This window comes from Acartia tonsa, chromosome 5, assembly GCF_053477335.1.
Source record: "Acartia tonsa isolate MP-2025a chromosome 5, ASM5347733v1, whole genome shotgun sequence".
Classification (NCBI taxonomy): Eukaryota; Metazoa; Arthropoda; class Copepoda; order Calanoida; family Acartiidae; genus Acartia; species Acartia tonsa.
This window is the reverse complement of record NC_137264.1, coordinates 34,208,968-34,222,920: the sequence shown is the minus strand read 5'-3', so window position 1 is coordinate 34,222,920 and position 13,953 is coordinate 34,208,968. Positions and strand designations below refer to the sequence as shown.

The 13,953-nt window shown below is 35.4% G+C and overlaps 1 protein-coding gene across 1 annotated transcript in view; it reads left to right on the top strand.

Moving 5' to 3' along the window:
• Nucleotides 1–13,953, top strand: part of LOC145319979 (FMRFamide receptor-like) — a 92,628-nt gene that overhangs the window by 20,912 nt on the left and 57,763 nt on the right. The window contains exon 5 of the mRNA XM_080162390.1: nucleotides 8,117–8,172. Coding sequence (XP_080018516.1) covers nucleotides 8,117–8,172 — 56 coding nt within the window. The remainder of the gene's footprint in view (nucleotides 1–8,116; nucleotides 8,173–13,953) is intronic.

The window sequence follows — 13,953 nt, the reverse complement described above, 5'->3', positions numbered from 1 at the left end:
ACCTTGTCATCTGGAGCGACCTTCCCCATCTGGTGGAGACCCGGAGCCAAGGAGCCAATCTCCATTGGCTCCGACTCGTCATATTGGGGCAACTGGATGCAGGCAGATCCAGTCAGCCCGTCGGTCGAGTCCACTAAGCACACACCTTCCTTCAGCTGCTTAGTAACCATGGTCACGGTGAACATGGCCTTACGAGTGTACTCAGGTACACTCGTAATTTCATGGTTCATCATGAGGCGTTTTACATTGGCGTTACGAATTCCACGATTTAATTCGTCCACCAACAACTCAAGATCCTCATGGTTGTAGGCGTCCCTATACAAGGCGCACTTAGTTGATATGTACGCTTGTATAGGTTCTGTCGAGTGTTGCTTGTAATCCCTAAACGCTTGTTTAAGCGTTTGGGATTCAAAAGCAGGGCGAAATAACAATTCACACTCGGTCTTGACCTGTTCGTAGGTCAAGGCTTGGCCTGCCTCGCCAAACAGATGGGACGCCATTTCCGCCGCTTGCCCTACCAGTGACAGTAGTAGGGCGTTGCGGCGGTTGAGGGAATCATGAGGTGGCACGCGGTAAGCCGCCCATGACATCTCGAGTCTGCGGATATGTGCCGACCAGGATTGCTTGGGCGGCCCTCTAAACTCCGGCAGATTGCTCAGCATCAGCTTGCGGTACTCGGCTGGGGCCGGCTGAGGGTCATCCTGGAGCCATCCTGGGGCTTGGTCACCTCTTGGGGCTTGATGCTGGTCCATTGGGTCAACGGTGCAACGGCGGGCACAAAGTTATACAGTACTAAAATGAATGGTTTGTCACTTGAGGCTTCCTAGCCTAACAGCCAACACTGTTTGTATCACTGGGTTGGGAGTTTAGTTGCAAAGATATAACTTAGCTGTACTTATCACTAGTTAGGTGTTGAGGTTGTAGGGTAGGCTGGTAGAGGTAGATAGATGTTGAGGGTCTGAACTGCTGTCAGGAACTGATTGGGTTTTCCTTTATCACACTAGAGCTAGAAGGAAAGAAACTTGCAATTCTTTATTTGCTAAAAATACCCCTGTTAAATGCTATGGAGTAGCTCCGCTCCGGTGTGAGTGTGTGTGTGTGTGTGTGCGTGAAATCTCCTGTCCTTGTAACGCGCGTCCGCGCCGTCAAATCCGCGCACACGGGGAAAACGCGCTCTCACCCCTCAACTCGCTCTCTCATTGGTCCGCTTCGTCCGTTGGATTTATGATATTTTCCGCACTCTGTTGCGCTACCCGTGAATGGCGCTCTGTGTGTCCGATCGCTAGCCCCACACTACAGACGGACTTAGTCTAGTGTGGGTAGGAAGGGGGAAGCGCGTGAGGGGACGGGGGTAACTCCGTCCGTTCCCCCTGTGAGGGAGGGGGGTAACTGTGTGCTGGTGTAATATTGCCTTTTCTTCTTAATCCTAGGCTTATCTATTATATCACCCTGATTGTATTTGTCTTCAATGGAGAGGGGCCCCTCCCTTTCCCTTGGAATAAGGGGTGTATTGTTATTGTGCTGTGGGCTTGAGATGTTTTGATTGTATATCAGGATCTTTATTATATTACATCTAGCTTCTATTTTTGTCCTTATCACAATTGCATAACAGATTTGTTTACCAACTCTGTTCTATTTTTAGCTGTTATCACAATACACAATAATCCAAGCCTGTTCTATTCTTAGATTTATCACAACACAACAATTTGTTTGCCAAGCTTTGCTCATAAATCTATTGTTTGGCCATCACATCAGGGTGGTAATCCCTGCAATGTAACATAATATCTGTTTTTCTAGATGGGTGGCTGCGTTGTAGCTTCTCAGGATACTCGGAGTTGACGTAGTTTTTTCTCTGTTCTGGTGCACTACACTCGTATGTTAGCTTGCAGCTTGCAGCTATGTGGCATGTTTCAGCCTATCGGCGGCAGGGAATGTCCCGTCCTGCTAGCGCCGCTGATCCAAATCCGGCTGATGGCGGCAGGGAATGTCCCGTCCTGCTAGCGCCACTGGTTCGGATCCTGCTATTTCTTGCAGTAAAGTTGGCCTATTTCCAGCCGTTTACACTTATTTGGCTTGTTTCAGCCGGTCCGCAGGCCTGTTTCAGCCCTTTTGGCGCTCAATTCTCCGTTAGATATCAGCGCTGCTCGCGGTTATTCGTCAAATTTCGCTGTCTCGCTTCCACAACTGCCGGATGCAGAGTTAAACTTTGCTGTCCAGGGTGGGTAATTCAGGTTGCTTGCGTCAGTTTTGCCAGATTCACTGCTGGGAGTACCTTAGCCTCAGGTGCGCGTCTGCTCTACACTTGTGGTTCGCCGTAATCTCACACAGCTGTCACCAAAGTTGTGGTATCCGCCGAGGATAAATGGCAGACACCGGAGTTCAATTAGATTACGGCAGTGTGACAGACGTGGACACCTTACTATAGAGAAGCTACGCTTCTCTAGCTTTCACTAGATAATGATCAACATCTATTTCAGTTGTCACTTTATTGAAGGTTTAAAAGATACTGAAGCTATATACAACAAACAATAATTACATGGATAGGAATAAATAATCATAACATAAAAGCATCAATAATACATATACAATGGTCAGTTTGGGCAATAATGATCCCCCATCCCTGAAAAGGGTGGGGGAGAATTAAGAATACAGTTAACCATAATAAACATGACAGATTCAATCATTAATTCTAAGCGTAGGGAGGGGGTCACTAGACCCCTTCCCCAGGACTCGGGGGAGGGCCATTGACCCTCCACCGAACCCCAGATCAGGGGTGCCATAGGCATGGCTCACGGTTGCCGAATACCACAAAATATAGATTTGTCAAGACTTAGGAATAAACAAACAAACAATTACATGATTGAAAATGTTTTAGTAATGTAAATTCTTTTAAAAACATCAACAATTACGATGGTTTGTTGGTTGAAACTTTTATACTTAATATAAGGACATAGGGTATAGTTCCTTTCGTAACATCGCACCTTATGGGGCAATTCTTCGTATTTTTCACAGTAGCTTTTCTCCTATTTCTAGTCCCTGCGTGGGGCTCTAATCCTGCGGGGCCAATTACCTCACCCTTTGGGGCAATCACCTAACCCAATATAACCTAACCTAACCTAAAATAACCTATAAAAAGCCATTTTAAAAAAATCGACGAATCGCCCCATATGGGGCGATGTTACGAAAGGGACTATCCTCAGAACATATTGTCTGATTGTCATGATAATCATCAAAGTTTTTTTTTGAGGGGGGATAAGGGGTGGTAGAAGCTTTTTGTTGTGCTCACAAAAATTACGTCATACTAGCCTACCATTGGTCAATTAAAATGTTTACTGGCCTGCCATTGGTAAGTAAGTCTGTGTATTAGCCTATAATTATTATCCTTTACCCCTAAGATAATAGAAAAGTTACTTGTTGTTCTGTAGTGCCAATATTATTAGGATGGAATATACTATTCTCTGCAGGGAGGGAGGGAACATTGGACTTTGGCGTTATCCTCTTTTTTTTCAATTTTGAAAATTTGAGTGCCCCCCCCCCCCCCGACAACGACGAACAACTATTTTAGGTTAGGTTATGTTTTAGGCTAGGGAGCCGAGCGCTGCGGCTAGGCAGGTATGCGGGCCGAGCGCTGCGGCTAGGCAGGTAAGGGGGCCGAGCGCTGCGGCTAGGCAGGCTAGGCAGCCGAGCGCTGCGGCCAGAGCTATAGTTCGTTGCCAGGGGGGGGGGGGTACTCAAATTTTCAAAATTGAAAAAAAATTTCTAAGAGGATAATACCTGGACTTTTAATTGTTCTGGTCCCAAAAGTTTCCAACCAAGATCTTAATCTTCAGAAACGGTAATTTTGTTTATCCTTGGGTGTGTACATTAATTTATCGTTAATTGCCTTTTCCTTAAGATCCCTGGTAAATTGTACTAGTCTCGAAAGTTTTACAAACAACACGATATACAGAACGGTAGGTTTCGTTTATCCTGGGGATGTTCATCAATTTATTGTTCATTGTCTTATCCCTCAAGGACCCTGATTATCTGTCATTCTCTGAAGAGAAAATGTAATTTAAGATTGCAAGCTGTACAAAGGATTTACAATGCATTTATTTCAGGGATTTTAAGGGATAAGACAATGGCCAATATATTGATATACAATTTTAATGATGGTAAACAAATTACCTTATTTGTAGATCAATGTCATTGGTTGGAAAGTTTTGACACTATTAGATTGGAACAAAATGAAAATTCAATCAAAGCACCTCAAGTTTTTAAGCCAAAGAATAAGATCATATGATTACTCAACTTTGGTTACCAGTACAATTTATAGTCCAATGTTCACTCCATCCATGAAACAAAGATAGATCTTCATAGATCTAAATCATATTTATAAATAGAAATAAAAAGGTTACTTGCGTATTAGAGAAAGTTTTTGGCGGATACGCAAATAAAAATCAAGTTCAATTTATATTTGTTGTATACATCTTTAGAAAGAGGCTAACAAAGAATTTGTTATGTCTACGATCTTTCAAATTTTCTTTTTTTGACGGCTGAGAACTAAACAATAAATGGAAAAGAATAAGAATGTGTGTCTCTGTCAGTTTTATTTGTAACAACAAAAAATTGCACATTTGGATTATTTGAGGCATTTGTACTTAAATAATTCATAAAACAAACTTTTTACAGTGCGTATTTTAGGTTAAGCTATAAGTAAGATTTAGGAAAGATTTATGTACAAAGGTGGGGGGAATCTAGGGATTGTACCAATATGAACGATTTGACCAAACAACCCTAAGCCTGAGGGAATTCAAACTTTTACCATTTTAAAGATCAGCTTAAAGTCTAAGCTTTACCGATTAAAGTAAAGCAATGAGGGGAAAGGGGTTAAATAACTGCATGTCCCCACCCCATGTATCTTATGCTGACTTTTTAATTGGGTCCTTGAGTATCAGCCAATAGTGTCGGAAATATTAACACAGCCAAGCCTTTACAAAAATGCGTAAACCAATTTACTAGCAAAAAAAGTCCCAAATACCCCAATAAAAATTAATTTAGATTTCCAAAGCAATTCCTATTAAGGCTATTAAATAATGCTCTAAGCTTAATTTATTGATATCGTTTGCAATATTTATCTTAGTATTGTACATTTATGGTAAACAATAGTAAAGATTTACATTAGAACAATAATCAATTTCATTTGATCAAAAAGTGGACCCCCACCCTCCTAAAAAAGAAGATATTATGAAACTTTTTAAAGCTGATTTATGGTTAGGTTAAGTTAAGTATGAGTTAGGAGATATAAACTTGTTTTTTTTTGTGTTCCGCAGGGTTAGAGCTCTTCACAGGTTTAAAAAAAACGTGCTCTTTTGTTCTTTGATAAAATCCATAAATAACCAGACATACCAATTAAAGAAATTGCTCAAGGTAAAGAAATGTAATGTATATTGCACAAATAAAAACAAAGAAATAAATACAGTGAATCAGATATAGGACATTACACTTTGTTTAAAAATGAGTAAAAACAAGAGCATTATAGACCTACCAATAATATAATATCATGCTTTTATATTATTATACTTGCTTGGGGAGGAGGGGGGGGGGGGGGTTCTTTGCCCCTAAGTTGTCACATATTTTTATTACTTAATCTACAGTTTATTCAATCTATTTTATTTTTATATTTTACAAACTGACGTTTTTAAAAACAAATTACTGTTCCTTTTTAATCTAAATCTGCGCTACTTCTGAACTTAATTGTCTTTGTAATCTAGACATTGCACATCTAAGCCAATATGAACATTCTCTGTCTTGTATATTTCTATGTAATGAAGAAAATGAAGAAGTATTAATATTTGTTTTGATATTAATCACCAATAAAAAAGCAAACAATGTAAATAGTAATAGTAGCAACATAAATCTAAATAAATAGTAATTATACATGGACTTTTTTTCATCAGTAGCAAACAATCCTATTATATAAAGTAGTGAGGTTTTTTTCTGTAGCTTAAGATTACGATGACTACTTTACCGGTTGAGTAATCCATCTTATAGAAGCTTCTTATAGGTCCCTGGATGGTTTTTCACAATTTATTTTTTTTTATCTAAGTTTGGTTTTGGTTATTTTCCTACTTTCCTTACTCCTTCGAATTCAGAGCCCCTGGTTGCTAGGATCGCAGCCGCTAGTATTTAGTAAAACAAAGTGAGGTAAAATATCCATTCCCAAATAAAAACACCCCCAAAATTAGTGGTTAGAAATTTTCATATTTCCCCATGAGACAAGACTGTCCAAGGGGGATGTACCCTTCACCCAAAACAAACCTATAAAAACACCAATACTTTTTTTTGGTATTCCACTCCCAAAATAGTGTTTACCTCCCAAAAGAATTAAGGGGGAGGGGGAGGGTAAAGTTTACCCACCAAAAAATTACATTATTCTATTAAGATACTGGAAATGGCCTGGTTATAGAGTAGCTGATCTTAAAAAAAACTTTAGTTTCTCTGTACACCAACATACTCAAAGTAAAACTTTGCAATAAATGATAAGCATCATTAAGCACTGAACAATATGGCGTTCCATTAATACCACCTAGTCTACATAAACAATACCTGAATTGGACCAATAGCAATGCTGTTTAGGTACAATCCAACCACATTATTGATTAGAAAGTGTACACATTTTGGTAGAAAAGCAATTCATCCAAAAGTAAGTCAACAGCTGAATTTCCCATGAATATTTTCTTTTATTAAAAAATTTTTTAGCCGCCTGAATGACCATGTAGGGTAATATATCTATTTACATAAAACGTCACAAATAAATGTATGAGAGGTGGTGCTTTTAGATGGTAGAAATAGGAACAGTGTCAGCTCTTACAATTTGTGGTTCGAAGGTTTGGACATTGACAGGACATCAAATAACATGCCTCTAGTTTCTATGTATACAAAGTTGATATGTCTGCATGACATCAGGGACACAAGGATAGGTTAATACAATAAAACCGAAACCTACAGGGCTAGCACCTGCGATGCCCTAACTCTGTGGGGCTACATAGTACCCATAATAACCTAACCATAATTTATAATAAATTTAAGAATAAGGGGGTACTCTGTGTGATACACCCAACTTTTTTGTTCTTGTAAATCATTTTGGGAGAATTCGCCCAATGAGGTTGTTGGCGAAGAAAAACTTTTAAGGGATGTGCAACGTGCTACGCCATAGCTATGGGTCTTTTGAAGGGTTTTTCGAAAAATCGGACAACCTGATCAACACCGACATAGAAACAGACAAATTGATAGACAGACAGACAGAATGACACTGATAAATCAGAGTATTTTTTAAAAAGTTAATACATACACACACATAAATGATGTGTGTAGAAAACGGGCCAAAACCTGTCCATTTATTTTGAAACTAATATGACATTGAGTGAAAATGAAATTGATATTTCTCATGAAAAAAAACAATTACCTCTGTGTTCTACAACCTCAATTTATACCAGGGATCGACAGCCGCGCGTCAGCCGCCTGTAAGCCTAAAGGGAAATCAACCTTTTACAATTCTTAAAATCAGCTGGAATTCTAAACGTGACCAAAACATGGCAATCCATCTTTAAAAAAAAATTAAGCAACCAAACGGGTTTAAATGTATTGATCAGTCGCGGCTACCGAGCCCTTATTTATACCTTATAATAGATTCATGTCGGTATACAATGCATCGACATACAATGCTTCATATCGACTATGCATATCAAATAAAAGTGGTCATGGATGACATATTATGAAAATGTTTAATGGTATAAAGAAGTACTCATGGCTGATATATCATCACATCATTTCATTGTAATGAAAGTTTATCTATAGTTAGGATATTTTAAGTGTTAAATGTAAAGTAAGGTGTGGATATTAAAATATACATTGATCCCTTTTCATATATATCTATTAAAACTTCTAATATTTATTTTAAAAGTTCTCATATTTGTCTGTTGATTTTTTTGGTATGAACAAATTTCCAATTGAGTAATTTCATGTATTAAGGCCTTGAATTTTTATTCCTATATTTTCTACAGAGTAAATTATAGAGTTCTACTTTTTTATTTTAATATTTCAGTGAAGCTTCATACTTTATTTTCTATTTCAGCATTTTCTTGGCCAGTTGAATATGATGCCAACATTTACTCGCTGCTTTTCCCGAAGGTAAGATATTTATTTTAAAAGCTTCATTACTTTTGGATGAAGAGCTCGGCAGCCGTGCGTCAGCCGGCTGTAAGAAGCCTAAAATAATTCAACCATTTGCAATTTTAAAAATAATATGAAGTCTAAACCTGACCCAAATATGACAATTCCTCTTATCATAATTTTTAGAAAGCTTAAAATGCTGCTAAATTGCTGCTAAAAAGGATGAGATGAGAAGTGGGAAAGTACCCCCACCAAAAAAAAGATATATTTTTATGACGTCACGCGTGAGATTTTAGCAGCATTTTAGGCTTTCTCTATTTTTTTTCAAAGCATCAAAATGGGTTTTAATTTGAGGCTTAGGCGCGTCTGACGCGGGGCTGCCAAGCCCTGATTTGATAAAATCGTTATAGATTTTTCAACGTTTGGTCTATCCAACTCTGGAATTGTAAAAAAATATGTGGAAGCCCACTTGCTAAATATAAAGCTATAAGCAAAACAAATTTACAAGAACAAAATAAAAATATATATATATTGAATATCTAAATCTTTATTTTTGTAGAAATGTCAATATAGTCATTATTTTACCTCATATTACTAGTTGTTATTTTTTGCAACTTGTTTAAATCTGATTGATTTCCAATAAATACATTTTTTTACCATTTTGTACACAATGCTGTGATGATTTAAAAGAATTAATGCATTTTGAAACAAGTATAAAAGCATTTATAGAACCGAAGCACGATAAATTAGAATTTTTGGTAAACGAACATTAGCAAATATAATGTGGCAGAGCTACATGCTATTTTAAAGTCTGGAAAAGAATACTTAAATACAGAAGACATAATTTTAAAAAACCAACATGTTAAAAATGAATGTAACAAAATTATAACATATTTAAATTAACGATTATAACGCACAGATACACTATAAATGTAAAACATCTTCGCTTTGAAAAACTACATTTCGCTAAATGAATGATCAAAGAAAGTTTTTTAAAAGTATTTGCAAATAATGTTAAAACATTGTCGCAAAAACTTTATTTTGTCAACAATTAGTTCATAGGGGATATGGTCCTTTACAAACAACTACTTACAATTTTATTGAAAATCCATATTGTCTAAAACTCCAAAAAGTGCATGTTAATGCATGCAACCTTAACTAGATAGTCAACAGACTTACTCTAACTATGAATATCACCCATTCGAAATAGCAGCGGCATAAAAATACTTGACATCCAAGGCTCTAAATTGTTTTGTTCCGGTTTGTAACCTTTATAAAATGATTTCATGATAAAAAATGAATGATTATCTATTACAAATCTGTTTTTTTTTGTCAACTTTTACGGAAAAAGATGTATCACAACAAAAAAGTTTTGAAATGCATTTGTGCAACATTGTTCTACAAAAGTTGCTCTTTTGCAGGAGGGAGGGGAACAATTGTCTGTTTATTACACTGGTCCCCAAAGTTTTATAATAACGTTTTCCTATTCGTTGTCTTTACAACTTTGGGGACTTTTATTGAAAATTGATTGGTTGGTCCATTCAGTTCATTGTTGAAACATTTCAACCACTAATTGTAATCTTCAGAAAGGGTAATTTTATGTATTATCATTGGAAATACACATCAATTTATCGGCCATTGGTTTATCCCTTTAGATCCAAGTCTTTTTAGAAGCACAGTTACTCCTCATTAGTATTTATTTGTCTAATAAGTAAAAACAGCCACATTGCTCAAAAACCATTAGTCCCACCATTAAACAAGGGCGTCCAAGCTTTTTCATTTGGGGGGGGGGGGTAAAAATTCAAAATTCGGTAATCTTTATATCATATATGCAAGGACGTCAAAGCTTTTTTTGGGGGGGAGAGGGTTCAAACTTAAAAATTTCCCCAAATTCATTTAGGGGGGAAATCACCCCTCCCCCCCCTCCATTAGACGTCCTTGCAATCTGCAGCGACATTTGCCGGCTAACATTTTCTCCATAGTTTTCAGCCTTGAAGCCGGCTGCAGAGCACTGACATATCTTTGTTTGTGTTCCTTTCTATTCTGTATGCAGTGTTGATTGCAACTGACAAACTTTTGACTCAATTATTGACACACAATATAAAGTTGACGAATTTCATGGAACAAAGAACAGGTATTCATTGACATTGCATCAATTTGAATCATGTGTTGCTACAAGTGTGAAATCTCTCAATTACCTGATACGAGAGAGGCTCCTGTCTATGCTCCACTAACCTACAACACTTTCTAACCAATAATATGGTCGGATTTCCGTTTACTGTATCTATATTATCCTAATATATAAAGGAGTAACCGTTTTTTGTCCGTCCCGAAGGATCTCGCTAACCGCTGAACCGATATTGTTCTCCTTTACAGTAAAGCTTCTTATAGGTCCTGGGAAGGTTTTAAACTGTTTTTGGAGAGGGTGTCTTCACCCCCCTCCTCCCCAAAAAAATATTTCTTTTTCTCTTTTGAAACTTAAATTTAAAATGGGATGAGGTCGACTTTTCCCCCTCCTACCTTAAGTGCCCCTAGAGGCTTCTAGAGGCGTAGCCGCTAGTATCTAGTAATAGTAATTTTTTATCAGTGCCGTATTGTTATATATTTATGTAATATCTTTATCATCTCGGGCCTAACAAAACTGGTTTTAATCTTATAAATTTACATTTATAGATCCGCGGAAAAGCTGTCTATAATACGATGCGAGAAATAACTATGCTCATATATTCATCTCTTATCTCTGAGAATGTTATTTCCTTGTTTCATGAGAACAAAGGAAGAATTTGTCATGATATTCCTATGTACAATTATTAAAAATATTTGTAAAATCTGAAACTCTTTTACTCATGGAGCCGGGGTTTGGGTGGTTTTCAACACCCTCATGTGAATTAAACGCACATGGATTTTTTTCTTTACACACTCTTCTCTTATTTACCATTGTAGTTTTAGGAATTATTATACAATAAGGTTTTAATGGATGTAGAATATTCTTGGATATAATGACAGGGAAAAATTGTCGTCAATTTAGCTTGCCAATATGGAACTCGTTTATTGGTCAGTTTGTTCATCCATTAGGAGGGGAGAATATGGGGTAAAGGGGATGGAAAGAGGGGAATATATTTTTAGTCCACTGCTTGCTTCACTTTATTAGAGAAAATGAAAAACTGGTGAAAGATCCAAGTAATAATATATCTACTAAGATTCGTGATTAAATTCCTGCAAAATTGATATTCTTCTCATAGTAAACACTTTTTTCCTGTTACCAAAAATCTTTCTACTTTAAAATTTATAATGAATACATGCATAAATAATTTACTTATGGTAAAGGGGTAGTTGCATTTAACTTTAATTTTGTGAACTGCATATTTTTTTCTGTTCAATGGTTTAAACTACATCTGTAGGACATATATTTGAAAGAATTTCAAATTTATACCTGGTAGTTTTTAAAATATGAATACTTGAAAATCGTATTTTTGTGATATATGCAATTTATATAGCTGACTTATTTTCACAAAAACAGTATGACGACTAATTTAGTGATGTCTAATTGTTTGTTATTTATTGTGATACAAAATTACATATGTTTGATGGTATACTTGTAACTTATGCTTAAAATCATTTTTCTGTAATGTACTTCATGCAACTATCCCTTTAAGAAAGTTATAATCGTCCTTCTTTACTTCCCAACTTTTGTGAAGACTGCTATAGCAAGTAAAATAATCATTGCCTGTCTATTTTACGTCTGAAAAGATACCTCATCCCATGCATTAAATAAAAATTAGACAGTAGATGCTTTTCCTTTAAACTGTTTTTAACCTATTTTTAAAACGTATATAAAAAATATACTATGACACCAGTAGAATGAGACTGCAGAGCCTAAATTTGAATTAAGTCCCCAATAAACTTTTTTGGGGGGATTTAAATATTAATTTTTACTGTTGCCGTGATCATTTAGACCGAAGCAAAAGGTCTTTTTTTTATTTGGGTAAAATTCGTAGCTTTTAGAGTGTTTTGCTTCATAAATATTGTATTCTGGTATAGAGTAAAATTAGGCCTTATGATTTTACTACAAAAATTCACTAAAAAGTTAATTCTTTATAATATATCAACGAATTAACATTAACATGTTTGTGTTCTCTCACTTATTTTAAAAACATAAAAACTGACTGTAAAGGGTTAAATGACAACAAATGTTTATGCAATACAACAAATTTATTTTTGTCACATATACAAATGTGTTATGAAATAAGATTATTCAAACTTATCTTTTAAAATAATTTTAAAAAGTATGTATCTTTTATGTGTATGGTTTTCATTCTTTTCATTTTAATTAAATAAAAAATATTAAAAATACATTGGAAATAAGTCACTTTGTGAAAACACTCTTTTTTTGAATTGTAAAGAATTATATAAAACAAGGCTTCTTATTGGTTAGATTTCAGAATTATTTGTTTTATTGTAAATGTTAGATTTTTCAATGAAATTAATTGTTTTGGAAAAAAAATTATTTCCAATGAACAGAGTAATGTTTTTTTTATTGTATCAATATAAAGTGAATTATATAAAAATGTTCTGTAAGCCACAATATTACCCGAAGTAAAAAAAAAGCTTTTGCTTCGGTCAAAATGATTACAGCAACACTAAAAATTAATTTTTAAATCCCCCAAAAAAAGTTTATTGGGGACTTAATTCAAATTTGGGCTCTGCAGTCTGATTCTATAGGTGTCCTAGTATATTTTTGACCCCCGATCCAAAAATAGGTTAAAAACAGTTTAATATTAAAATCACTTTTATTTTCAATTTTTAATCAATTTGCTGGGCTTCGCCTTAATATCTGTAGTCATCCTTGTTTACAATACACCTGGGTGTAAGTGTATTCAGGGAGTAAGGGAGGGGACAATGGGCAGTTAATTCAATTTTATAGTTGTGACCCTTAAAGGTTGAAAACCCAGATATTTCCAGATAAAACAAGTATTTGCAATATAGCAACCTTTAGTGGAAATTTTAGACTTTTTGAATTGTTTTTAATTCGAAATGCACCATCCTTAAACTGATGCTTTACTACAAGCCTTTAATTCTAGAGATCAAAACCCTTGTTTACAATTCATTTCCATAATTGTTATTATTTAAACTTCGGAAAATTAAGGAAACAGACCATTTTACTTTTACAACTTCTTTTACCCAAATTTTTTTATTGTATTTATTAAAAAGCGTAGACATGAAAAAGCCTTTAAATAATTATATTACAAAACTTACTAAAACAATTACCTTCCTACAGAACTTTTAACTCAAGTTATTATTTAACGAAATAAAAATGAGATACCTTGCGTCAAAACTTCATACTACATAAATAAAATAGTTGAGAACATAAGTACATCTTAATTTTAAAGATCTTAAGGTTAAAGTAACATATCTTAGGATAACTGGTAGCTGCGCACCTAGCATCCAGGACAGAAAAATAAAATAACACCATCTTGAGATTTTAATGATAAACAAACCTTGAACAACTCAGGACTTCGTGAATTTTCCCTAAAATTTTGAAATTAATCGGATCATTAATTACAGAAATATTGAGCTAAAGACAAAAAACTTTTGCCTTTACATTAAATCAATAAGAAACATCTAACATGTCTAAAGTAACGAAAAGAGCTAACCGTTACGGACGTACAAATGTGCGGGACCTAATTATAGGAAGGCTTTGCTCATAATAACTAATAATCTTAATATAATTTCTTTCTACAACGAACTAATCGGAATGAATTAACATTAAACAAGAATTAGATATAAAAAATGTAATGA